Here is a 26,109-nt window from a genome sequence, read left to right as displayed (position 1 = left end):
GATGTGGTCTGATGGTTTCTAGATAGGGAACCTGTCTTCTCAGCCTGTCTGTCCCCTGAGCCATCCCCCATCAAACACTCTGATGTATTCCCTTCCTCCTCTCCCATTCCTGCAGGGCTCCATTGCATGTGGCAGGAAGCAAGTGCTGAGATTCTCTTACATGCCAGGAGTACCAGGAGCCTTTAGCAGGACATACCAGCTTAAAGTGGGTGACCTGGAGCCGGAAAAGATCTGCCTGAAAGGAGAAGCGTCCTTTCCTATGATCAGTGTGAACCTGCCCTGGAACATCAAAGGTGGGCACTGCCTGTGTGCCCCCAGGAAGGGCCCCTCTGGTTTTGTTCCCTACCAAATGCCCATAGGGCAGCTCATGCCCACCTGCACCAAGCCTGGAGGGCTGCAGGACTCCCAGAGCCACTCAAGCCATCTGACTGCTTTGTGAGTCTTGAGCAGAGGATCCCAGGTGGCCTTTGTCCCAGGAACCATCCTGCAGAGCTTGCCAGCACATCTGGCAGGGTCCTGAAGGATGATGGCTGGACTGAAAGGCTTGGGAAAGCTGTAAGAGAGGCTGGCAGGGCTTCTGGCAGGGTTGGATTTGCGTGACATTGCAGGGGATGAGACGTTCCTCTGTGGGGAGGAAGATGGGTGGGAGCGAACATGAGGATTCCGAGAGGAGCAGCAGCATCCACTTTCCATAGATGGCTTGAGGGATTTCTTTCTGGAAGAAAGCAGTGTTTGGGAGGAAGGGACATCCCAATTTAAGTGGGATTGGCACTTGGCTCACACTTCTCTTGGTGGATGTTTTCTTCCTTCAGGAAATGAGAAATGTGGAAAGCCACTACAGCTTGCAGAACACACGCAGCAATACAGTGAGACCCTGAAAATTCAGATCCCAGCAGCTCAGCCCTTAAAAAGTCCAGATGTGAAGACTGGGAAGCTGAAGCCCTGCATGCTGGAAGGCTCTGACATTGTAGTAAGAACAGCTGCAGCCCCGTTTGGCACATGCCACTGTCTCCATGTCACCTGAGCCCCTTGCAGCCCACAGCAGTTTCCCAGTGCCCTGATGGCACTTGGGACCTCCCTGCCCACTTAGAACCATGTGTCACCTCAGCATTGTCCCTAGGGCTGCCACTCTGGCCATGGTCTCTTCGGGGGTTGGCTTGCACCAGCTTCCTGGCTACCCCAGGGACAGATCCTGAAGGCCATGCTCAAGGGATGGCATTGATGGTGTTTTGAAGGAGATGCAGGTCATTGCTGGGGAGTTTGTTGGTCCCAACCCAAGGCCTGCCAGATTTACAGACCTGAACAGCAGTTGCCTGATTGTGCCCTGGAACTGTGCTGGCTGTGCTCATCTCCAAGAGCCACCAGCTTGGGCTCGGTTCCCTTTCAAACCAGCTTTTGTCCAAGCTGCCTTGGTCCTGGCTGGGCACAGGCAGGTGTCTGGAGCTCTGGAAGATTCCTGGCTTGTCTGTCTGCCTGGCCAGATCAGCTTTGCTAACAATAGCTGGGCAGGCAGAGATGCTGGAGTTACTTCCCTGGAGATGAGGTCCTGGCTAAGAGAGCAGGAGGTGTCACACACCGAGCAGCCAGACAGGAGAACCCCACACCCCTCTCAACAAGAGCAGGGTGGGATCCTTTCTCAGATGCAAACCTTGGGAAAGACCTTTGCTAACCAGACACTGTCTGTCTTCTGTTTCCTCAGGCAAACACTCGGCTGCAGATAAAGATGATCGAGAAGGCTGCTCTGGAGCTGCAGAAAAAGCTCACATCCCATCCCCCAAAGACCGAGTTCCCTGACAAAAAGCTGTGCCAGAGCCTTGTCAAGTGAGTAGGGACTCCCATCCCCATCTCCAGGTGCCCCGTGGGGAACAGCCAGCAATGTCCCCTTCTCCTGAGAGCTCCTTGTTTCTGCAGAGCTGGGAATAGCCTGGACTTCAGAGAGGCTCTTGTCCCGGTGGCTGTGACACGCTGCGTGTGAGCAGCTGAGTGCCCTCCCTTCCCCAGCACCACGCTGAGCTTTGGACTCAGCTCCCCACAGCTGTGGGGTTCTGTCCCTAGAGCTGAGGGGACCCACTGCAGACCTCCAAGCCCTTCCAGACAGCATCAATTCTGTCCCTGCTGACTAGCTCTGAAAGAGACAATTCCCAGCTGATGTCTTGGTTCCAACTAACAGAGCACGCTAAACAAAAGGAGGAGGGAACTGCACATGTCAGCAAACCCTTGAAAGCCCAAAATCAGATGCCTTGAATCCTGGTGGGGTGGCAGGGCTTCTCTGATTAACTTGGTCTGTCCCATTGCACCATCATGATGCAGCACAAGCACGGGAGGCTTCAATTCAGGAAGATGCTCTGCAGAACAGATCAGGTGATCTGGTTGCAGAGCAGTGAAGATTTCCTGTGCAGGCAAATCTTATTCCTAGGCCCCAAAGCAATTTCAGGCTTAGGCTGTACACCAAGGCTAAGTAGTTTCATTTAGTCCAGTGGGGGCCCAGTGGACTCACCTCTACTGGCTTTTCATGGCAGAGGAGCTGTGGACAGTTTCCATTTTAAACTAATTTTATTTCCAGGTACCATTAGTAGCTGATAAAAGCTAGGACCTGCACTCCTCCTGACTTCCCAAAGTCATTGCCAGCTGGTCAGGCCATGGGTTTCATGTGCTTGAGCTGAGTTTTTACAGCAGTGAATAAAGAAATAGCCACTTGATTTGTATCCTCCATCCACTTGGACATGTAGGCAGGCTGTGGTTTAAGGACTGTCCTTACTCCTCCTTGCAGAGTTGAGCTGCCAGAGTATGTCCTGGACATGGGCACTGTCCTGAAGGGTTTCACTGAGAGACGCACCCTGGAGATCACCAACCCTGGGCAGATCCCAGTGTCCTTCTGGGTCGATGCATCTGTCCTGCAGGACACAGGTAAGCAGTGCTGGAGACACTTCCTGTGGGCATGGAGGAGGTGTCTCACACAGATTAGCTGAAGCCACTGAACTTGGGGAGGTTTTTCAGCTTTTTCTTCTCACTGCCCCTGCTGGGAGCTTCAGAGGCAGAATTCTCCAGTCCAGCCATGCCCAGGGACCTGGCCTGCCTACAACTGCCCTGACACTCCAGTGTGGGGGGCAGATGGGCTCATCACCCTGGTCACCTCTCAGCATCTTCTGCCCTTGGCTCCCACGAGCATCAAGTTTCTTTGGGCACTCTGTGGCCTTGTTTTGTGAACCAGTGGGGTCTGCTGTGTTTTGGAAGTGCTTTGTTTAGAGTTCACACTGTCATAGCACTTGTATTCAGCCTTTATTGAGGAAACAGCCTGTGAGATCCTCTGGTGGATCAAAAGAGGCTCCCAAAAGAGGCCTTGAGGCAAGGCTGCACTTCCATCACACAGTGGCTCGCTGTGTCGAGGCGTGTTCAGGTGCACTCTAAGTTTTTGTCCAGGTCACAGCACAGCATGGGGTTTTTCCCAGACCTCTCAGCCAGGACAGCTGTAAGGCCTTAACGTGCTTATGACACATTGCTTGTGTTTCTTGTGTATCTCAGCTGCTTTGTTTTCATCTGTTCAAGGTTTCAGCGTGGACCTGGGCCAGATGAAGAGTCTGCCCCACATGCACACCCTGAGGTTTGATGTGCACTTTGAAAGTGCCCAGCAACCACAGGGTGACGTGGATGTGCTGCTGCCCATACAGGTACCACAGCTCTTGGGGCAGGCAGCAGGCTGGGCACAGCAGCAGATGTCACCTGCACCCTCTGCTGAATTCTCTGTCCTTCTACAGGTAACAAAAGGCCCCACGTCTCACATCCGCCTCCGTGCCACTGTCTTGGAACTGTCGCTCGACCTCTCCCAGAACACACTGCACTTCCCCAATGTCCTCGTTGGGCAGTGCCAGGTTGAGACAGTCCAGCTCTACAACGGGTTCCAAGTGCCCTGCAAATGGTTCATCACTGCCATCAAGCCTGTTACGAAGGTAAAGCACAGGCAGCACTGAACACGTCACTTCTTGGTTGGGTTTTCTTTGTGTCTCCTGCCCTTTCTGCTCCTGTGGCTGCCCGAGCACTTGGGTTATGGCGTGTTTGAAGAAGCTTCTGAGGGTCTAGATCAAGGCTGGTTTTCCCAGACCAGTTCCATTAGCTGCTGCTTTGCTTTGCTGCCATCTTCACCCATTCCTCCTCCTCTGAGGACAGTAGTTCCCTTTGCCTGCCCTGTCTACAGGTTTTCCCTCCAGCTCTAGGCTATGGGGCCACACTTGGTTTGGCTGTGGGTGCTCTCAGCACTGTATCAGTGTCTCAGAGCACTACAGGAACTGAGGCTCTGTCCTCACAGACTGAGGAGACCTCACACCATTGGTTTCTGTGTCCAGAGCAATCAACTCAGATACCTGACACGAGCCCAAGGTCAGAAGCAGCAGGCGCTGGAGGAAGGGCGCTGTCCCTTTGAAGTGACGCCCTCCAAAGGAACCCTTGATGCAGGAGCGTGGCAGAACTTGCAAATCCAGTTTGCACCCAAGGAGGAGGTGAGATTGGCAGCTGTCAGCCCAGGGGGCCTGTCAGGGCTATCTGGAAATGAGGGCCTGGTGCAGAGAGTGTGGTATGAGCTCTGCCTTCACAGGGGGCTTTCTGCAAGCGCCGTGCTCAGCGTGGCTCAGTTCACCCCACAGAGCACTCCTGGGAGATGTGCTCTGAAATGCCCACAGGGAGCTTGCACAGAGAGCATCAGGGCTCTGTGGCTGCCTCTTGGCACAGGGGAGGGATGTGCCCAGCTCCCCTCAGCCTCCCCCTTGCCTGGCCGTGTTTGCAGCTGCGACACTCGGTGCAGAGCAGCTGCGCACTCGCAGAGGATAATCCTGGAATGGCCGCTCTAGGCCCATCCTGCTGCAGAACTGACTGGCAAAACAGCCACCAGACACCTTCCTGAGCATGGCAGGACAGTCACCTGTAGTGGTGTGCTGCCAGCAGTCAGTCCCTGGGGCTCTGGCCTGCCTGCACATTCCCACCCAGCTGGGGATTCAACTTAAAAGGATGGAGCATTCCCAAAAGTAGTTTGCCTGTGGCTGCTGGGTCTTGGAAACTGACAGTGTGTACCAGTATGGACACAAGTGCTTCTGTGCCCACAGACAGTCCCAGGGACCTTTTAATTGCTCAAGAGATGTAAACATCTTGTGTCTGGCTTTGATCAGAGCCAAACACTAAGCAGACAAGGTGACCCTTATTTCTGGCCAGCGAGAGCTCATTTGCCTCTCTCCTGGAGCTGGCGTTTGCCTGATGCAGCAGTGCCAGGACTGGGTGTGGACACTGTAACCCCGGGGGCCCTTCTCTTGAGCACTGCACTCCTGCATGACTGGGTGAAAACGCCTGGCACTCCATTGTCCATCCATCTGATACCCAATACCCAGTTACAGTGCACACCAGGACTCATCCCAGTTACTCACACCCAGACACAGGCACTGTAGTCCCTTGCATAAGTGAATATCTGGTTTCTGTTCACCTTGGAGGGACTGATAACACCCTGACCTTGGGGCAAGGGTCGTATTTGGGGTCCTGTCACCTGGGGCTTCATGGACAAGTTTTCTGCACTTTTCTCTTTTCAGAGGTCTTACAAGTATGAACTGAAGCTTAACATTCATGGGAGCAGCAATCACTTAAGGCTGAACCTCTCGGGGCAAGGTCTGGAGCCACGGCTGGAGTTCAGTCCCCCAGCACTAAAGATGGGATGGGTGCTGGTGGACAGCGATGGGGTGGAGGCCACAGTGGTGGTGAAGAACCCATGCAAATTCCCCATCGAGTTTTACTGCCTGGATTTGGATGAGCAGTACCTTGAGGAGGAGAAGGTGAGAAGGCAGGTCTGGTCCCTGTGTACATGCTGCCCAAGCTTCACAGCACTCCAATATTGCCAGGCTTGTGTCAGGGAGATGGAGGCAATGCCCAGGGCAAAGCCAGCTCTGCTGATATGCTGTGGGAGGATTTAAAGAGTTTGTGTTGTTGGGAGGAAGGGAGGAGACAGCAAACCTGAGGTAAACATGATCTGCCCTGGTTGATGCCTGGGACCTTTGCATTGTCCTTGAGATGGGCAGGGGCTGCTTACAGTGGAGGCTCTGTCCCAGCCAGGGCCTGGTATGTGGGTCCATGGTGCCAAGCCCAGCTGGCAGGCTGGGCATGACTTGGGCTGGGAATGTGCTCTGGCAGAAAACTCCACTGGTTCTCAGGGCTTTGCTGGCAGAGTGCAGTCCTGGCTAGTGTGGCTAGTGTGGCTGCAGGCAGTGAGCAGCTCATGGTCATTGTTTGCTTCAGATGAGTCACTTGGGAGGGGTTTCTCTCCCAGTCCTGCTTGTAGCTCTTGCCTCTGCTCTGGAGCCTGCTCACCCCACTGGGCATAACAAAATACTTGTACTTGATGGAAATCAAAAAGCCCATTGCCAAAAGCTCAGTGCCTTCAAAGAAGGAGTTGTGAGGATGAAGGTGACAGATGTATAAACAGGATTTTCTCTTCTCTTTCAGATGCTGAGGCATCTGGGACTACATCCCCAAGGGCCTCCCCTTCCCCCTGCTGCTGTCCTCTCCAGAGTTGACTGCCCAGAGGAGCAGCTGGGCTCTGCAGAGCATGTGAAGCCCTTCACCATTGTTACACCCGAAGACAATCTGGTGGGTACTGCAGTGGTGCTGGCACTGAAGGTGCCAGGGCAGGGACCAGGCTAGATGGGGGCATGGGGGACAGGTTGGATGGAAAAGGATCATTGTGGAGAGGTAGTGAAGATGTGAAGGGGCCCCACGTCTGCAGGTCTCCTTTCTGTCAGGGATGGGGCAAAAGAGACAGCTTTGCTGGAGACAGAGCAGTTCTGTAAGTGGGGGAAAAATCACTTTAAAACATCAACTTCCTTTGAGGAGAGGATCCTGAGTTAGAAGGGGTGTCCTAGACAAAACAAACACCAGTAAGGAAAACCAAGTTCCTGGGCAGGTGCACTTATTTATTCTCTGTTCCACTGGTTAACGAAGGCCCATTTTTCTTTCCAGGATGGGAATGTCTCAGGGCTCACCCCTCTCTCCCTTTTCTCTCTCCCTTTAGGCCAGGACCCCAGATGAGAAGGGCAGTTCTGCTGAGGGCCAGCCAAAGACAGGTAAAGCAGTGAGCAGAGACAAGTCTCCAAAGGGGAACCAAATATCTACAGAGAGAACAGAAAGTCCCTGGGAATCCTCCAGCACAAGATCCAAAAGTACACTGGAAAGTGCCTCCATCCCCACAGAATTCCTCAGGTGAGCTGCACGGGAGGAGGTGATGCCTCTGCTTCTTGGTCCTCTTGCCAAACAAGGTCCATCGTCCCCAGCTGCACAGGGACCCTGTGCCAGTGCCTCCATGGGATGGCCAGTGCACCCTCCTTGTTTCATTTGCTCCTCAGCAATGTCTGAAGCCTTCTCTTTAATTGCCAGGCTGAAACGGTACCGGTGGATAGTGCCTGCCCTGGGTGAGGTGGAACTGAAGGTCCACTTCTCCACCAAAAAGCCAGGGAAGTTTGAGCAGACGCTGAGGTTTGAGCTGGTGGGGACAAAGCGGCAGTACGAGCTGCCCTGCAGTGGCACCGGCCTGTACCCCAGCATCAGCCAGAACCCACGGTAAGGCTGGCCCCTGGCAGCCTCCCACACTGCTGCCCCCGAGCTCACAGCCAGGGCTGCTCCTTGGGCATTCTGGCCTGGCCACATGGTGCTGCCTGACGTCAGCCAGCATCTCTTTCTGTGCTGGGAGCTGGGAAGGCAGATGGTCCCTGAGCCACCAGGATGGGTTATGGCTTTCTGACTGCATTTCCTACCTGGAGCATCTCATAGCTCCTCCTTCCCTGCTTTCTCTGCCCAGGCTGGTGTTTCCACAGTGGAGGAAGACCATGAAGGAAGGTGAAATCATCTTCAAGGAATATGTTGAGAGCACCAAGCAATTCCACTTTGGACCGCTGCTGTGTGGGAAATCAAGAGAGTGGTATATGCTCCCTGCTGGCTGTTGTACTTTTCTGGACACGCTTGGAGACGTGCTGTGCTGGTGGCACGATCCAGGGCAGTCCCTGGCACAGTCCTGGCACACACCTGGGTTTGAAGGAGCACAGATGTGTGAACCTGAGCATCCAAGAGGCAAATGAGCCTTGGGGGAGCCGCTCTGCCTGCCTGCTGGCTGCCTTGGCCAGAGCCCCAGGCTGCTGCCAGTCCAAAGGGCACTTGGGGCAACTTTTGTCTGCCTCCACATCTCAGCTTCACCCCTTAAGAAATGTATGGTGGTTTTTGAAGTGCTTTGAGCTCTGCAGTTAGCCTGACTGAGCAATTATTCTGTAGATGGTTTTGTAAACCTATCCTTGATCTGTAATTATTAATAAGATTTTATGGTTGACCTGCCAGTGGGTGTCAGGGGGTATGTACAGCAGGAACTACATTTGCCTGTAATGACATTGCATCATCACTGCTGGATAAAGTCTGCCTGAAAACGTTGTCATTGAAGCTATTGTGCATTTCTACTTTTACTGTCACTTTTTAAAAAATAGTATTTAACATTAAGTTCTTGTCTCCATGGGAGCTCTGGAGGGCTAAAGCTATTTTGACAACATAGTTTCAAAATACAGACAATCTTTAGACAGGTTTATGGGATGGTCTGGGATTTCTGTTTGCCTCTTTAACCCTTCCACTCCAAAGTCATTTCCACACCTGAGAGAAGGGTCATTTGTTATTTTTTTGCATTCCTCTTGGGAAATGATGCTTTATATGTCTTTCTTAGACTTTGAGCTAACCCATGAAATCCAAAGCAGTTTCATGACTTTTTGGAAAGAGATCAGCTAAACTCTTTTTCCAAAAGCCTTTCTTTATACCCTGCAGGGAAGGCACCCCAAGAAAGAATAGGAAAGCACCCATGTGCCTGGTGTACTGTTATTTTTCTAGGCACCTTTGAATTTACATTGTATTAAAACCACTTGAGGTGGCCTGAGCATCATCAGGCTTCTGGGGTGGAGGCACCAAGTACAGGGGAAGACATCAAAGTCAGGCAAGGATGAGCACACGCCCACGCCCCTGGCTGGGATCCACTTCCCTCACTTGTTTGTTAGAGCAGGCTCTTCCAGCACCGCTTCCTCGGCTGCACACGGTGCTTTCCTTGATGCGTGGCAAAGGCAACAGTCTCCTCTGCAGCCTTTTCCCCTTTTGTGGACAGGTACAAGGCCCAGAACTGTCCTGGCAACTCGGAGAATATAACCATCCTCAACAACTCCCCCATGGACGTAGAGGTCCAGTTCTCCTTTGAGGATGATGAGAAAGCAGAGACCTTCCTTCTGGACCCTCCCAGCATGACCCTGAAACCAAAGAAGAAGCAGGTAGGAGAAGGGCAGGTAGAGCAGGCACCGTAGAAGTGCCCAGGAGCTGCTGCTCCTGCTCACACACAGTGCTCTTTCTGTTTCTTTCCATGGGGCCGGGTCCAGGAGCTGACCATTTGGGCATACCCCACTTCCCCTGGCTTCCTGGAAGACAAACTCATCTGCTGCATTAACAAGAATCCAGAGCCAGTGGTCTTCAGCCTGTGCTGCCATGGGGTGCACGTGAAGCTGGAGGTCAGCCCCCTGGAGCTGTCTTTTGGCAAGCTGCTTCTGCACAGGTCAGTCATCCCACAAGCACTCCAAGACTTGTGACAAAGACAGAACGTTTGACTCTGCTTTCCAGGGCTGGGATGGAGCTGCTCCAAGTTGCATTCAGTGGCGAGGCTGGTGTGACCAGCCAGCAGCTGATGCCAAGTGCCTCCTGTCTCTGCAGGACTGACAGCAGGACCTTGGTCCTGAAAAACAACACCCTACTGCCCATGGCCTGGCAGCTCAGTGGGCTGGATGACCTTGTTGAGGACTTCTCACTGTCACAAGATAACGGCACCATTGATCCCCGCTCAGAGATTGAAGTGACAGTGAATTTCAAGGCCCAGCAGATTGGCACCATTGAGAAGAGCCTTCGACTCGAGGTGAGAGGGACTGTGCCCTGCCTGGCACAGTGAGCAGCCACGTGCTCTTAGGGACAGAGTCAGGAAGAGCTGCTCCTGACAGACACAAGGGTGCTGTGACCCCAACTTCTGCCTCTACACAGCGTTTGCCAGAATGTGCAGTGCATCCACATCCCCCCAGATAACCAGACACTGCACCCTGAGCCTGCAGCACAACCACCTTGGCCCTGTGAATGGTTGAAGGTTGTTGTTTGGTTATACAGACTGCAGCGTGATCTCTACATTTCTCCTGGAGCTTGTCCAAACCTCTGGCATCGTGCAACAAACTCTGCCCCTGGTATTTTGTTCCCCATGGTTTAGGGGCTGCATTTCAGAGAGGGTGCTTGGTAATTGGAAAGGGTTGTCAATGCCACCTGCTCTGAGACACCTCACACTTCCTGTGGTTGTTCTTACATCCCTGTGCCTCTCAAGGATGCTTTAGCAGCAGCATTCCCTGCTGTAGGAATGCAGAGCTGGGCTGATGGGGTTTATACTGCAGCAGAATCCCACTGGGACAGCCCACGAGATGAACAGGTTAGGAAAGCTTGGGTGTCCACCAACACTTGTGAAGCCAGGGAGGCCATAGGGGAAGCAGCCAGCAGAGACAAGGACTTAGAGGCTGTCTAGCAAAAGAATAATCTGAACAGTGTTTGTTTCTTGCTGCCTCAGGTTTCAGATACAGAAAACATCCTGGGGATTGTTCAGGTTGAAAACATCAAACTGTCTGCAGAGGTGTATGATGTTCTCCTGAGCATGGTCCTGCCTGAAGGTCAGTGGATGTCTCCCAAACAAAGCAGTCCAGGTGCACTGCCTTACCTTGGGTGGTGGGTGACCAAAGCACTTGGGATGGGATGGGATGCAAGGATGGCATGGATACATAAAGCACATACCCTGCAAGCTGCATGGAATAAAGCATTGTCAGGCCACTGGCAGCCTGAAGTCTCTCCCCTCTGAACTTTGAAGTGTGCAGCTTCACGTGCAGGTTGGATTTGGGGGCTTTGAAACAACAGTGAGGTGAACAGGCAGTTGGCAATTCCCACAGGCTCAGCACAGCATGTAAAGTGATTGGATTTGTGCTTGGAAGTGAGGAAATGGAAGCCGAGCTCCTTAGCTACTGAGCCTGCAGATAGTTTGAGTAAGAAGAGAAAGGGCAGACAAGTAGCTGGAAAACCCTTCCAAGAACAGCAACTTGCTGAAAAGGGTTTTGTGCTGGGACCTCCATGTAGCTTGGGACCTGGTGTATTCTGCAGCAGCTCACAAATACCATGTCTGATCTCGCTCTGCACATTATCTGCAGATGAAACCTTGGATTTTGGAACCATCAATGTCCAGGATAATGTGAAGAACATCCTGACTCTAACGAACAAAGGGATGTACAACATCGAGTACAGGTGAGTCCAGCTGCCTGGTGGTGAGCATTTCCCCGGGTTCCCAGGCCTGCACTCTCCCTCTGTCAAAGGTCAGAACCTGTTTCCATGCAGGCTACCTCACGATAAACACAAAACCTGGGCTCTCTAATCTCAGCTATTTTACCAGAGAATCCAGCCACAAACCAGCAGTTCTCCACAGTTCAGCAGGGAACCCAAAGGAGAGCCCCAAGAATTTCAGGCACTGAGATGCTGAGATTCATTGCCTTTCTTTGATGGTCACCTCCTTTCTCCTTCTGAGACTCTGTAAAAGAGTGAATGAAAAATTTCAGTGTCAAGGTTTCTTGCAATAACCTCGTGACCGTCTGTGCTCACTGTCAGGATCCAGGATTCCCTGAGCAGAGCTGCACCCTCCCTTTTCTTCTTTTTCTGGTCCTATGCAAAGTCCTGGCTGTGCTGGCAGCACCTCCACTTGTAACTGCAGAGATCTCCATTCCTTCCCTTTCTGCACAGATTGATGCTGAAGGGTGCAGGTCCCAGGATGCGAGACTTGGCGTCCCACTTCACTGTCAAGCCTCAGTCGGGCAAGCTGATCGCCTCCCAGCCTGGTGTGAATATTGAGATATTCTTCCACCCCACAAGGGAAATCCTCCTCAAGAACAGCCCCATCCTGTACTGCCAGGTGAGCTGCCTGGGCCAGGCTGTGTTACCACACGGTGTTTTGGGAGCATAAACAGGAGAGGTGTCTAATGGAAGGAGGGCTTTAACTGGAGAATCCTCTCTCCTACGTACACAAACAAAGTCTTCAAAACCATTTGGGAGGCTTCCTAAGGGAGCTGAGAATCTGACTCTGGAGGAGGTGCTTTAACAGGGATGGGTGAACTGATGGAGGCCTGGGGTGGAGGCTGGGGACTGGGGTAGAGGACAGGCTGACTCTCTTTGCTTTGTTTACCACCCCTTCCTGTGGACACAGGTGATAGATGCCATCTCAGGGGAAGGAGGCCAGACTGTCGCCAGCATCCCAGTGAGGGTGTCAGCAAGAGCTGCCTACAGCAAGTTCAGTGTTGAGCCTGCCTCACCCATCAGTTTCGGTGCCATGATGAAGGGCAGCAAGAAGAGCCAGACTGTCGTGCTGGAGAACACAGGCGTGATCAGCTTCAAATTCCGCATCCACCGAGCAACCGAGGATGAATCTCCTTTGGAAAGCAAAAGGTACAGGAAGCCCTGCACCACCCTTCCTGCCTGAGGAGGCACCACCCCACGGCTGGCATGTGGCAGGCAGCCAGGAGACCTGGGCTAGCGCCCATTTGCATCCCTGCCTTGGGGAGAGGGAGCAAAACACGCCTCAGTGTCCCCATGTGTAGTAGGAAGCTGGTGCTAGAGCTGCTCTGTCCAGCAATGGGTGCTGCAGGCTGCTCTCTGGGAACCATCTGGAGCAGGAAGACTTTCCTCTGTGAGGAGGAAGGCCAGCTTTGGCCTCAGAGAAAGGCAGGGGAGCTCAGCCTGACAGATACCTCTGCTTTCTCCTCTCAGTTCAAAGCAAGGGGAGTCTGTTCCATCAGCTAGAAAGCGCTCAGCGGGAAGGAAATCAAGCTTGACACAGGTGGGTGACTCCTGCTCCCCAACAATGCTGCTGCAGGGGATGTGAGAAGATGCTGCTGTGCCCAGGCTGGGGGCTCATCTCCACTGGGTGGGACATGGTCTGCAGGATGGAGTCCAGGATCTGCTCAGTCCCACTGACAGTCCTGTACTCTGGCTCTGACCTGCAGCTGTGGGGTCAGCAGAGGGGAGCAGGTCCTGTGTGTGGTAGCTGCTGGCCAGCACAGGTCTGTGAACACCACAGAAGCAAAAACATCCCCCCCTGAACTCCCAGTCCACAGAGCTCAGACAACTTTTGTCTTCTTTTTCTTCTTCCCAGTCCCCTACTTGTGTCCCATCATTTCTCACAGTTGTTTCTGCTCTCCTGTTACCTCTGGAGGCTGAGGATCACAGCTACCACCTTCATTCTTTACGCTCCATCTCCTTTCTCTCTGCCACTTGAGACAGGCTTGCAGCTCCTCTTGGCTTGTTGGGCTCAACCTGGAGCTGCCTTTGGGCCATGGAGTCATCTTTCCCTGCCCTGGGACTGGCTGCTTGGGCCCAGCTGGAGGCCAAGGCAGGACATCCTCTTTGCTGGGGTGCTCAAGGCACAGCTATTACCCTTCAGCCTCTCCTGGAACTTCTTCTGCAGGGTCAGCTCAATGTGGGCATGTTCACGGTGTCCCCGTGCTCCGGCTCCATCGCTCCGTGGGGCCAGCAGCAGATCACGGTGGAGTGCCTCGCAGGGCAGGAGGGGACTTGTGAGGAGCAGCTCTACATTGACATCGTGGGCAGAGACCCCAGGGACAATCCCCTCGGCATTCCCTTTACCCTGACTGCCGAGTCCTGCCTGCCAGGTACGTACTGTCCACAGGTTCCCCTGGTCACACCTGCTGCTGATCAGCACCTAAACTTGCTGCTTGGATAGGGAGGCATGCTAGCCCTGGTGTCCCCCCTTGAAATCCTCAGTTTCCAGCCCTCTTAAGTCCACTGGTGGATTCATCCCTCCCGGGCTGAGAGGGATGCATGGAAGGATAGAAGGAAAGCAATGCTCTTTAAGACTGAGGTGGACTGAGCTCCATCTTCATAGCCAGCTCCCCCACCCAAAGCTGGGTTTAGCAGTTACCTGGGCAGAAGGAGCTTACCAAGCCTTCTCAGAGGCCAGCAAGGCCCAGATGAATTCATCAGGGAGGCTTCTGCATGCTCATCCCTCTGGTCTGTCCACAGCATTTGCTGAGGATGCCATGTTAATCTTCGAAGAGTACCCGATCTGCAGCAGCACTGACCTCAGCCACAAGCTGCTCTCTGTGCACGGTGTGGGCCTGTTTGTGAGAGATGACAACAAGTTCATCTTCAACAAGATTCTGGTTGGGCAAGAGGCTGAAGCCCATTTCAACATCTACAACACAACTGGTCTGCCGTGTGACGTGGTCCTCTCCATCAACCCCCTGCCTGGACAGGTAAGAACAGGAGGCCAAGGAGATGGTTGCCCTCTAAGGGCCGTGTGAAAGCTGTTTTGTTCTCCAGATGCATTGCTTCCTGTGGCCCACACTAGCTCAGTGTAGGTCAAACTTCAGGGCAGAGCAGCAGAGCCAGGGAACAGTTGTGTTCAATTCTCATGTCTTGGGCAAGCTTTTGGCTCACACCTCTGGGTCTTTGGTGGGAGAAGTGAATCCTTCTGAACCTCTCTTGGAAGCACACTCAGAGAGGGGCTGTTATGAACTGACATGCCAGGGCTCAAAGCAGAGCATCTCCTCAGGCTCCCTGGCTTTTCCTCTCTTTGAAGGCCAGTTCGAGGTTATTTGCAGGGTTTTCCATGCAGTGACCACCTCCCACATATGGCAGGGCAGCTGCCAGCACTCAGAACACACAATGCTTTAGCACAAGGTCAGTGTTCCCTGCTTGAACAACTCATCCTTAAAACAATACCCCCTGAGTTCACAGCCCATGAACACACCTCTAGGAGGGCTGTGAAAATGGGAAGAGCTGTCACAATGCAAGATTTTTGCCTGGCTGGCTGCTGTTCATAGAAAAGAGAAGCCAGGAGAAAACTGCTTCTTGTAGAAAAGTCTCCATAGCATGACAAGAAAAAACTCTTCTCCTTACAAGAACTGATCAAAGACTATTGTATAGTTGATGCTGCTTTACCGTCCCAGGTTTTGTCTCCCAGTGGTCAGCTGGGAAAAGAAAAAGTTGGGTAGGGGGAGAAAAAGTGTTCTGGAGGTTTTATTCTGATGTTTCTTATTCCTGTAGTCCTGTTAGTAAAGTTTCTTTATTCCTTTTAAGTTTTAAACCTGTTTAACCCTTCTCCTTATCTGTATTTCACAACAAAAAATGAGTAAGTGCCCTGGTGATTTTAGCCAGTGCTAAACCCCACCACATTATTTAGTGCATTGACTGAGAAACTCCAATTAGCAAATCTAAACCACTACAGACATGCTGTTTTCAGTAATGCCTTTATGAATAAAACTGTGTCATGTTGGAAGGTGTTTTCTCCTAACACTGCTCTCTGGCTTCCCCCAAGGAAAAAGGCCCTATCACCGTTTTCAAGTTGCATCCTGTCCAGATGTCCATTCCTGGCTCATCCCACGCTGTTGCTACAGTGACCTTCACCCCACCAGACGAGCAGAACTACGACTGCACTTTTAAGGCTTCCCTTGTCATCCCCAAACGGTAATTGACCCTGAGAAATATTGGGGGAGGCCTCACTGACAGCTGCCTCTCCACTGGGAAGGCACAGACCTCTTGTTAGCTCTAATGCTCTCAGGAGCCTTAGGCAGAGTACTCGGCATGAGATGATTTGGGAGGCAGGAACTGTTAGATAGAGCAGAAAAATGAGGCTGATTTGTCATACAGGTTTAGCCTGGATGAGGAAATAGGAAGACAGGGAAATATTCGGTAGCCAACTGGAAGTTACTGAGATGTGCTACAGCTGAGCTGGGCATTTCCAAGGACAGAAGCTTAGATGGATCAGTTTCTGTGGCAGCAAGTCAGCAGTCACAATTTCCTCTTTGTTTCTGTGACATTAAGTGATCCTCTGTGATTCCCTGCACTCATGAAGCTATTTCATGTGAGTGATGGGAGCTGGTATGAAAGAGGAGCCCTGTTCCTCTGCACTGGGACCTGTGTACAAGGGCTTGGACCTGCCCTTCCTCAAGCCTTTAGTGGCTGAATTGGAGCAAGAGAAGTCTAATTGCTAATAAGCAATTGCTTTTATATTGTTCTTGGAAATCATCTTGGTGGATAGTGACAATGATTTCTTTTTGCCTTCTTGCTTTTGTACTGCTTTCATGCTGTGCTTTTTTTGCTTGTTGCCTATGTCTCATCTCACTGCAGCCAGGGGATTTGCCATATCTCATCTGGTGCCTCATTATGTATCTGCTGTACTGCATGATTTAATTAAGTGCAATTACTTTTAACTGTTACTGTGGAAGGCTCTGGCTCTTTGGAGCAGATTCCTCTTGTGAATGGCCCTGAGTGGATTGGGAAGAGGCTGGTGGGGGGCTGTGTTGTGGGGTACAGGAGCAGCAGGCAGGGAAAACAGTGTGGATTGCCCTTGCTGCTTGGCTTGCCCAGTGAGAAATGGGTTATTGCCAGCTGGAATTGTTTCTGTGCCTCTCCTGCAGCTCTGTGAAAATCAAGCCCCAAACCCTGAGCTTCACCATCAGTGGGAGGGGGCACAAGCCGCAGGTGACAGTCGTGTGCCCAAGAGCTCGCAGCAAGAGAGGAAATGCCGTGCTGCGCTTCCAGAGGCTCCAGCTGGGGGATTTAGAGATGCTCCCCCTGGTCGTCCGTAACAACGGCATCGTACCTGTCAAGGTGAGCACCTGCTCAAGGAATGGTCTGGTTTGGGAATAAGTGCTTGTGGCACAGGGGAAGGGTCCCAAAAACCATGGCTGACCTGGCAAGAGGTGTCACAAATTCTTTTTAAGCAAGGGACTGACATCTGTTCTCCAAGAAGGGAGTTCTTGAAAATTTTCCACCCAGTCTTTCTTCTTTAAGTTGAACACAAGAAAGGTGGTGGAGTATTTTCCCCCCGTCTTTCAGGTTTGTTCTCATGGACATGTGTGATTTTCCAGTTCCATTAGGTTATATTCCCCAGCTTACTATATTTTAAGCAAACTTAGTTGTGGTTTAATTATATTCTGCTAATTGCTTTCTGTCCTGTTTGGTTCCGTGTTGGTTCAATCCAAATGCCTCTAAACACCCCTTTTTCCCAGCTGGTTGGACTTAACTTTTGTGCTCAGTGCTGTTTGCAGTGGGAGAGGTGCTGGGTTCCTGTGCAGGACCAGCAGCACTGTGGTGTCAGTCCCTGTGCCATCCTGTACTCACACCAGTATCATTGTGCTCTGTGTTCCCTTTTCTCAGTTTATGTTACACCTGGAGGATGAGCATGGAGCATTCTTCTTGAAAGGCAGGCGCTCCACACTGGAGAGATTCCACACTGAAGATGTGGGAGAGGACTCTGTTGGAAATGGTAAATTTGTTAACCATGAAGTGCGATCGTGCCCAGAGGGAAAACGTGTGCCCTGCTCTTGGCTTCTCTGAGCTGCAGCCAGATGTTAGACACACTTTGTTTCCTTGGGCTCTCTGTCCCCTGAGCTTTTCATGGGGACTTTTTGCAGGGTTTCCTCCTAGCAAGTTGTAGGAAGTTCTTGTGTTCTTCTAGACGTGGTGGGCTGGGTTCTGGGGGACTGTCACTGCCTCAGGGGAGCCTCTGAGGTATCTGCAGCATGCAGGAAGGTCCCAGCCTGAACGGACACAGCCCTTGAGCACACAGGCAGCCAGCAGAAGCCAAAAGTGCTCTTTGGCTCAGCTTTCCATGTGGCTGGAGCTGGCTGGAAGCGATGGAATGAGGGCTGGGCATCAACCTGAGGTGTTAAGCTGCTGAAGTGGTGATGTGTCTGGAGATGGCAGTCTGGTGAACATAAGAAGAGGGTCTGGAACCACTGCGGGTAGAACCTGTGCTCAGAAGGCAGCTGGTTTCAACCTTCTGTTCCTCAGATATGGAAATATTTCCTCTGTACAACTGTATCACTTAATTCTGATTTCCATTGCTGTGCAGAGAGCAAGCCCCCAAAGAAGCCTCTCCTGCTTCTGCATCGTGGGCAATCGGCAGAGTTTGATGTCATTTTCGATCCCACCCTGGCTCGACGTGTGGAAGGGAAGATCCGTGTTTTAGTGGGGGACACCTACTCTGACAAGACCCTGATAGAGCTGGTGGGTGAAGGCCACAAGGATGAATTCACCCTCAACTGTCTAGAGGAAGACCCACAGTTGAGGAATGATAAGAGCAGTTGGAACAAAGACATCATTGATGGTAAGAGAGGAGAGGCTGCCAAGGGGGAACAAGGAAGAAGAAAATATCTGATCATGTGTGTCCTCTCTCTAGCCAGGCCTGGGCTGTCACCCCTGGACATGGAGGCCCGTGGGTGTGGCAGCCATGCATGCAGAGCAGTGTGTGCTGTGCTGCATGGCGCTGGCTCAGGGGTGTGCCAGGGTGTTTCCCTGACAGTGGTGGGATGGGGAACTGCCTGGGGAGCTCCCTGCCAGAGGGAGGAAGGCTTGGAGCAAGGAAGCATTGAACATACAGGAGTCTGTGCATGTGAGGGGGGCGGGGTGGAACTCCCTGCATGCTGAGATCCCTTGCTTTCCTCCTTAACAGCTGTCAGACTGAACCACATCCAGTTTGGGGACTGTCCTGTTGGGAAGCCCTGCCACAGGACCTTCACCATCACCAACCACACCGGCATGACGTTCATGCGCTTCGAGTGGGAGGCAGACGTCCCATTCCAGTTCTGCCCCAGGGTGAGTGGGGGCTGCTCTGCCTTTCCCCATTGCTCAAGCCCTGCCCTGGCGTTCCTGGGAGCTGGCAGGGAGACCTCCCATGCCAGTGCTAGCCCATTCCAGTGCCACATGGGAGATGCAGTCCCTGGCTTGGCTGGGCCAAGGCTGCCAGCCTTGCAGAAAAGGCTTCACGTTATGGGAGGTGGTACCTTCTCTTCATACTTTTGTCTGTCAAACTTCACATAAATCCACACTGAGGTGCAGGTTCCTGGCACAGCTGCTCACCACATCAGTCCCCTTTGCTATCAGTCCTGCCCTTGGCAGTGCTTCCAGTTTGGTCTTGACTCCCTGATTCTCCCTAGGTGGGACATCTCCACCCTGGCTGCACCAAGGCCATCACAGTGACCTTGAAATCAGATGTCCCAGCCACCTTCAGGAGACACCTTGTGAAATGTAAGGTGACCAAGATCAAGTTTGAGCTGCCACCATGGAAGGTTCCAGACTGGGACGATGAAATGTGCATTGTCGTGTGGAACGACATCACCGGAAAGGAGCCAGGAGCCCAATGGCCTGAAAAAGAGAAGGTAAGAAGCAAAATGGCAAAAAAAGCCACCACAGCTTTTCCAAAAAGAACCACCATAACACCATCACTGCTGGCTGAGCAGCTCCTGCTTCCTCTGGACATTGGACAGCCCTGAGGTTCACCAGCAGTGCATTCTAGGGGAGAGGTGGATGCACACGACCCTCACCCAAGAGGGGAAGCCTTTAGACAAGAGACCATTAGCCACACACTATCAGTCTGTGCCACAAGCACAAGTGCTGCAGCCCATGTTGAATGGGAGACAGTGTTTTACAATTATCTCATTTTATGGTGTTTGAAATCTCTCCATATGATGTGGTGCCCTTTCACCAACAAGGAGTTAAGTCTGCTGCACTCTGTCTCTTCTTTTGAAGTGGAGACAAATACACTTCTGCTGCACCTGCTGGTGAACTCCAAGTTTTGTCTCCATGGATACCAGAGATTTTGGTTGTGGTCTCTGTATTGGGAGGGCTATCTCATCATGGAGTAGCCCAGGCACTGTATGACAGTACGGAGGAGTCTGGAGAAGGATCATGTGGGGAGACTCTTGCTTTTATTGTCATTATTGCCAAACACACTCAGCTTGGGTGAAGGTTCTTTCCAAGTTTCTGGACCATTTGCAGGCCTCTAAACCATCCTCTTTTCTATCAGAACATCTGCAGCTGGAGACTTTCCTAGTGAGATCTTTCGCGTCCCAAAATGCCCATCCCCAGCTGCCAGCAGTGTGGCTGTTGCTCCACAGGTGACATCTGGAGAGCACTTTCTCCTAAGACAAGAAGATGCTTCCTAGAAGTCTTCAGTCATGGGGTTTTCCACCCACAGAGCTCCAGCAGGGGAACTTAACCCTAATTTTGAGACCTGCTGGATTTCTAGGGGACCAGGGAAAAAGTCAGTCCCTCTCCAAGGTTGAAGTACAGGGATTGGAACACCGCTGTAGTCTCCATGGGTACATTAACAGCTGTGGTAGGACTGCTTTGATCAGTGGGCAGAAACAACTCCTGCAGCACAACAGTCCCAATTCTGTCATCTTTCCAGGGAACTAAAAGTGAATGGTCCTTTCTAGTCCCTCTATGAGGCTGATCTTGGAGGCCAAGAGATTCCCTTCTCAGCCTGACTTTCTGGGCTCTGCTCAGTGATTCTTTTCTCCTCTGTTTGCAGACAGTGGAGACAGTCCCGGAACCGGCTCACACTGTGCTGAAGAAGAGCGGCCAGGAGGCCGAGCTGTACCTCAGTGCCTTGGTTGCCTACGCCCAGTTCAAACTGGACACAGTCGTGGTTCAGCTCAAGGACACCTTGCCCTTCCAGACAAGGACAGCCACGTGAGTGCTGAGGCCAGGCAGGGCCCTGCCAGCGGGAGCTGCCTTTGTGTAACTTTGTGCTGGCCGTGGGTGGGGAGACAAAACTCAGGACTCCAGGTGCTCCAGGTGCTCAGGAGACAAAACAGCCTCGTTTATTATTCAGAGCTCACTGAAATACCCAGTGCAAATCTCCCGGGCTAGACAGCCATTGGCTGAGATCTCTCTCCCTGCCCAACTTCCTGGCCAGGGCTGTGCTCACTTCTCAGCTTGGATGGGGCTGGCCAAGGGTCCCCTGTAACTTATCTGGGAACACGTTCAGGCATGAGCTAGGCCAGCTGAATTGGATTTGTGTTATGGCCAGATTCACTGTGTCCAGTCCAGACCAGTTGTACTGTGACAATGCTGTGACACCTTTGCCCAGGGCTGACCCAGTGCCTGCTTCCCAGAACTCCACTCCAGCCAAAACCAGCACAGGCTTGTTCACATGTATGCAAAGCCAAGCAGGAGAGGCTGGTCAGGAGAGGCTCAATGCTGCCATTTTCTGCTGAGAACAGCCATGGGTTTGCTTTCGCTGCGTGTCACCTGTCCTCATCTGCTCAAGAATAAGTTTGCAGTCAAAGCAAGACCTAAAGAATGTCCAGAGTAAGCCCCTTAGCTTCAATGTCCTGGGCACCATGTTGGCCCTTTCCTCTTAAACTTCCAGACTTTGAAATACTTTTCTGGGCCACCCAGGACAGCAGTCTGAGCATGGCAGGGCTGCCTGGGGAAGAAGATGCTCCTCAGCAGAAAGTGGTAGCAGGAGTCCCTCAGACAATGTTAGTGTACCATTTGCTTTCTATTTATTGGACATTTTTTTAAATTCTTCCTTCTTGCTTTTCAGTTTCAGGATGCACAACACAGGGAAGGTGGCCCTGGAATACTTCTGGGAGGAAGCTGCACCTGCAGATAGTGAAGCAGTGAGGATGCCATATTCAACCACTCTGATGAGTAAGGGCATTTCACTTGGTAGCTGAGGGCCTGGGGAGAAGACCCTGCCCCTTCACCCCAAGACTTGAATTGCTTTTTCCTTCTTGTCCACATGTCCACTTTCATCAGCACCTTCCCAGCTGCAGCTGGAGAGTTTTGTCCTTTCCCCCTCTGCCTTTCCGCCCCTTTTGTTCTTGCTCTGCCACTTCTGCTCTGCAAAGGAGCTGAGCCAGGCTCTGGGGAGAGCCACGTGCTGGGTCAGGACTGGGAAAGGGGACATCAGGTCATTGCTTTGAGAAGTCTGAGACTGGGGAGAGCAATGGTGTAACGAGTGAGCTGCCCTGCAGCCACTGTCTGTGTGCAGTCCCCCACTCCAGGGCAGCTGCAAAGTCACTGTCTAAAACCAACTCCTGCTTTGGCACAGGAGTGTGTGCTGCAGGCAGAGACCCTGCTCCCAGAAGCTCTGTTCCCTGCTTGGAACTTGGCCAGAGATGCTCCGAGCGCATCCCAGCTCTCTTCCACCTATGTGCTGCAGGAGGCAGCGTTGCTGGGAACACAGATTTTGTCTTTGAATGGTGTCCTCTTCCTCTCTGCAGGTCAGCTCAGCTCTGCTCCTGTTGTAAGGCAGCGCAGAAAGCTGGTGCTTCGTTTCCGGAGGGAGCAGGACCATCCTTTTGAGACGCATCCTTCTGAGCTGCGGCGCCTACAGTGGCTTGCCAAGGAGCAGCAAGATTCCGAACAGGAACAGCTGCAGGATTCCGAGCAGGAACAGCCAGATTCTGACCAGGAGCAGCTTTCTGAGGAAGAGCAGCTGGATGCCAAGCAGAAGCAGCGTTCCAAGAAGCGGTGCCGCTCCAAGGAACGGAGTCTCTCCCCGCAGCGTGCCACTTCCTCCCTGGAAGTCCTCCCAGATGTCACCCATGACCAGTCACTGTTCTCCATCAACCCCAACTTCGGCACCATCACTCCTGGCCAGAAGAAGACCTTTCATGTGCTGTTCTCCCCAAAGGATGTGGGGAACTTTGAGACCACCATGCTGTGCAGGTGGGAAACATTGACACACTTGCCAGCTCACACTTTTGATGGCTGTCACTGAATCACAGGGTGGGACAGGGTGGAAGGGACCACAGGAGGTCATCTGGTCCCACTTCCCTACTCAAGCGGGGTCATCCCAGAGCACGTGGCACAGAGCTGTGTCCAGAGGGCTCTGCAATAATTCCAGTGAGGGACACTCCACACCCTCTCTGGGCAGCCTGTCACCCGCAAAGGGAAGAAGTTCTTCCTCAGGTTCAGGTGGAATTTCCTGTTCAGGTTCTGCCCGTTGCCTCTTGTGCTATTGCTGGGCATCACCAAGCACAGCCTGGTTCATCCCCTAACACCCTCCCTTCAGTCCCTCTGACTGGGATGGGGAGGTGGGCCTGGAGACAAGCAGCCCCAGAGAGGCAGCAGCTCCCACAGGAGCGCAGAAAGAACATCTGGCCTTGGGAGGGAGACACTGGCAAAAGACACTGCATGAAACATTAAGCTCCTGGAGGGCTGCAAGATGTAGAATGAGAGACCCAGGGACCAGCCAGTCCCCAGCTCTGCTTCTTGCACAGAGCTGCTCACTGCTTGCACAGAGGGAGGATGCAACGCTGGGTGCTCTGCAAGGAGACAGAAAAGCGTCTGGCTGGAAATGTTTGTCTGGCTAATACCAGTCCCTTTCTCCCCAGCATTCCTAACCTGGAGCAGACTCACAGGACGGTGCAGGTGGTTCTGAAAGGCAGAGCCCGGGAGTGGAAGCGTTTTGGAAAACCAAAATGCTCTGCCTTACAGCAGACAGACGAAGGCCAGAGACACAAGAAGCAGCAGCAGTGGCAACCAACACCAGAGTGACAGCATCTGTGTCAGCTGGAGCATCCAGCAGGAGCCGGCAACATCTTGTTTCCTACTGCTGATGGTCTCCCACCCTTTACGTGACACCTCTGCAGCTCCCCTTCCCAGCTCCAGTGCACATAATCTTTTAATTAAGTTTGTTAATTAAATAGTTTGTTAATTTGTTAAATAACTTAAATTTCAGTTAACAGTTAATAACCAGTTGCTAATAAAATGTTAACTGTTAGCCATGGTGCCAGAGATCTTTCCTTAAACCCCACTACCCCAGTTCAAACCCCCAAGTTAGTACATTTTGAGGTTCCCCCCAGTTCTCCCCAGTCTCCAGTTACTCTGTTCACCCTCTCCTCCCTGGTGTACCCAAAATGGCTCCTGGAGAGCACAAGATGGTGGGGACCACATGGCCAGGCCCCTCCTTTGTACTTCTCCTCCCCAAAATCCTTCTTCCTACCTCCAACCCCTTCTTCCCTGATGCTTCTCCCCCTGTTATCTCTCCTCCTCCAGCTGTCCCTCCCCTTCCTGTCCCCTCGGACCCCTTCTTCTACACTTGGGCTCCTCCTCCTGAAAAGGTCCCCACCCCTTCCTTTCATAATATCCCCTCCTCTGACCCCTCCTCTCTCCCCTGCAGCACCGCCAACCCTCTTCTGACTTGCAGTTCCCACGCCCCTCCTTCTGCTTCCCACACCCCGTGAGCCACAAGTGACGAGCCCAGGAACCGGAACCCAGAACTGGAGACCCTTCCTCCTGCCACTCCAATTATGTTCAGTGGTTGTGGGAGTGCGCTTCCAGAATGGGAGCCATTCTCATTTCAAAACAAAAGAGAACTTTGCAAAGCCCAGAAAGAGTTTGGAAAGGGAAGCAAATATTTTAAGGGCCTTTTAAAGGCCACCCTCTCCTCCAATCTCTCGGTCCTGTATGGCCTCCATGATTTATTTTCGTGCCTCCTTACCCCATCAGAATATCTCGCATGGGAGGGGGCATGGAAGAGGTCATTACAGGCCGTATGTTCTGAGCTATTGCAAAGTTCCGACAGCGCCCTTGATGCCATTGGGAATAAAATAACAACCGACCACTTGAGCGGCGATGGGGAATGGGCACAGGGGAAGGACCAGGCCCGGGTTTTGCCAAGGCCGGTCCTTGAAAAGATCAAAACAGCTGCAGAGAAAAGCGTTCCTCATGTAACCATCCAGAGAACCCCAAGCTAGTTCTACAATCATTCTGCAGCAACCTAATGAGGTTTTCCTAGATTTTATTGATAGGTGGTGGGTTCACATGGAGAAACAGGGGAAAGAGCCAGGGCTGCATTCTGCCTTGCTGTTGGAATTCGCAAAGGCAAATGCCAATGATACATGAAAGTAAATCATTATGGGAATGCCCTTGGATCCTCTACCCACCCTCACCACCATCATCGAGGTGTGATCCAGAAGGCTGCCAGCTTAGGGGCTGACCATCATAGACAGCCAGGAAGGACGGTGGCTCCAGCAGCGGTGGCGGTCCCACCACCACCTGTAACACCATGGGAACCACGGTGCCATCGCTGTGGGCAGCGAGGGCACATCACCCATTTCTGTCCAGTGCCCAGCCCCTGTGGGCCAGGACAAAGGAACTGGAGGGGAGGGGAACTTACAAAAAAACCCAGAAGGGCAGCATGAACCTCCTCTGCGTGTGGATAGAAACAGAGCAGGCTTTGCAGGGGGAGGGGGGCTCAGACAAGACATTTCTAACTGGACTGACTTTCACCAAAGGACAGATAATACCTTCAATAAAGTATGGCAGCCTCAATAGCCACTCCATTTAGCAGCAGGAGAAGACCATCTTTTTAGGTCCTGCCATTGGACCGTGATTGCCGTGGACCTACTGGGCAGAAGATTGACTTTCCCTGACCCAGGCTGTAAGTATTTTGTTACTGGAGACACCAAGCACACACCCAGAGACTGAAGTCTCTCTGGTCACCCTCAGGGTGATCTGGATGGACCCAGCTCTGGGCCCCTCGAGGAAAACAACATTGAGGGGCTGGAGTGTGTCCAGAGAAGGGCAGTAAGGCTCATGAAAGGATGAGAAAATGTCCCATGAGGAGTGGCTGAGGGAGCTGGGTTTAGTCAGTCTGGAGGAGGCTCAGGAGGGACCTCACTGCTCTCTCCAACTCCCTGCCAGGGCCATGCAGTGAGGAGGGGCCGGTCTCTTCTGCTGGGCCTGCAGTGAGAACCAGAGGAACTGGCCTCACGCTGAGAGAGGAAATTCAGGTTAGATTTTAGAAAAAAAATTTCACTGTTCAGGTGTTCAGGCCTGGGAATAGGTTGGCCAGGGAGGTGGTGGAGTTGTCATCGCTGGAGGTGTTAAAGAGGCCTCTGGATCTGATATTCGGAAATGGTTTAGTGGTTTAGGGTTTGCAGTGGCAGATGCTGGGCTGACATTGAACTGAGTGGTCTTAAAGATCTCTTCCACCCGTGACGGTTCTACAATTCCAAGAGCTTCCTACCTGGCTGAGGGGAAGGCTCAGGGCTGTCCCGAGTCCGCCGCGCCCTGAGGCACTCGGGCGGGGCTGCGACTGCGGCGGCTCCTGAGGGGCCGAGCCGGGCGCTGCCCTCAGCACCGCGGGGCCGCCGCTGCCCCTCAAGCCAGCGATCCCATCCCTCAGCCCGGCGATCCCATCCCTCAGCCCGGCGATCCCATCCCTCAGCCCGGCAATCCCGCCCC

The 26,109-nt window shown here is 52.6% G+C and overlaps 1 protein-coding gene across 1 annotated transcript in view; it reads left to right on the top strand.

Annotated features, from left to right (window-relative positions):
- The window catches only part of LOC131582753 (hydrocephalus-inducing protein homolog), a 56,283-nt gene extending 32,868 nt beyond the window's left edge, over window positions 1–23,415 (top strand). The window contains exons 26-57 of the mRNA XM_058846222.1: window positions 116–293; window positions 813–970; window positions 1,700–1,821; window positions 2,771–2,907; window positions 3,547–3,668; window positions 3,756–3,947; window positions 4,341–4,493; window positions 5,568–5,807; window positions 6,475–6,618; window positions 7,040–7,227; window positions 7,402–7,584; window positions 7,823–7,942; window positions 9,155–9,314; window positions 9,420–9,592; window positions 9,748–9,946; window positions 10,634–10,733; window positions 11,262–11,355; window positions 11,845–12,013; window positions 12,305–12,543; window positions 12,865–12,934; window positions 13,538–13,766; window positions 14,137–14,369; window positions 15,434–15,582; window positions 16,536–16,728; window positions 17,278–17,386; window positions 17,975–18,229; window positions 18,575–18,717; window positions 19,059–19,280; window positions 20,435–20,595; window positions 21,455–21,561; window positions 22,137–22,584; window positions 23,253–23,415. Coding sequence (XP_058702205.1) covers window positions 116–293; window positions 813–970; window positions 1,700–1,821; window positions 2,771–2,907; window positions 3,547–3,668; window positions 3,756–3,947; window positions 4,341–4,493; window positions 5,568–5,807; window positions 6,475–6,618; window positions 7,040–7,227; window positions 7,402–7,584; window positions 7,823–7,942; window positions 9,155–9,314; window positions 9,420–9,592; window positions 9,748–9,946; window positions 10,634–10,733; window positions 11,262–11,355; window positions 11,845–12,013; window positions 12,305–12,543; window positions 12,865–12,934; window positions 13,538–13,766; window positions 14,137–14,369; window positions 15,434–15,582; window positions 16,536–16,728; window positions 17,278–17,386; window positions 17,975–18,229; window positions 18,575–18,717; window positions 19,059–19,280; window positions 20,435–20,595; window positions 21,455–21,561; window positions 22,137–22,584; window positions 23,253–23,415 — 5,553 coding nt within the window. The remainder of the gene's footprint in view (window positions 1–115; window positions 294–812; window positions 971–1,699; window positions 1,822–2,770; window positions 2,908–3,546; window positions 3,669–3,755; window positions 3,948–4,340; window positions 4,494–5,567; window positions 5,808–6,474; window positions 6,619–7,039; window positions 7,228–7,401; window positions 7,585–7,822; window positions 7,943–9,154; window positions 9,315–9,419; window positions 9,593–9,747; window positions 9,947–10,633; window positions 10,734–11,261; window positions 11,356–11,844; window positions 12,014–12,304; window positions 12,544–12,864; window positions 12,935–13,537; window positions 13,767–14,136; window positions 14,370–15,433; window positions 15,583–16,535; window positions 16,729–17,277; window positions 17,387–17,974; window positions 18,230–18,574; window positions 18,718–19,058; window positions 19,281–20,434; window positions 20,596–21,454; window positions 21,562–22,136; window positions 22,585–23,252) is intronic.
- The last annotated feature ends 2,694 nt before the right edge of the window (window positions 23,416–26,109 follow it).

The sequence above is a fragment of the Poecile atricapillus genome, chromosome 10 (assembly GCF_030490865.1).
Source record: "Poecile atricapillus isolate bPoeAtr1 chromosome 10, bPoeAtr1.hap1, whole genome shotgun sequence".
Classification (NCBI taxonomy): domain Eukaryota; kingdom Metazoa; phylum Chordata; class Aves; order Passeriformes; family Paridae; genus Poecile; species Poecile atricapillus.
Note: the sequence above shows the minus strand (reverse complement) of the source record. Positions and strands in the feature narration are given on the sequence as shown.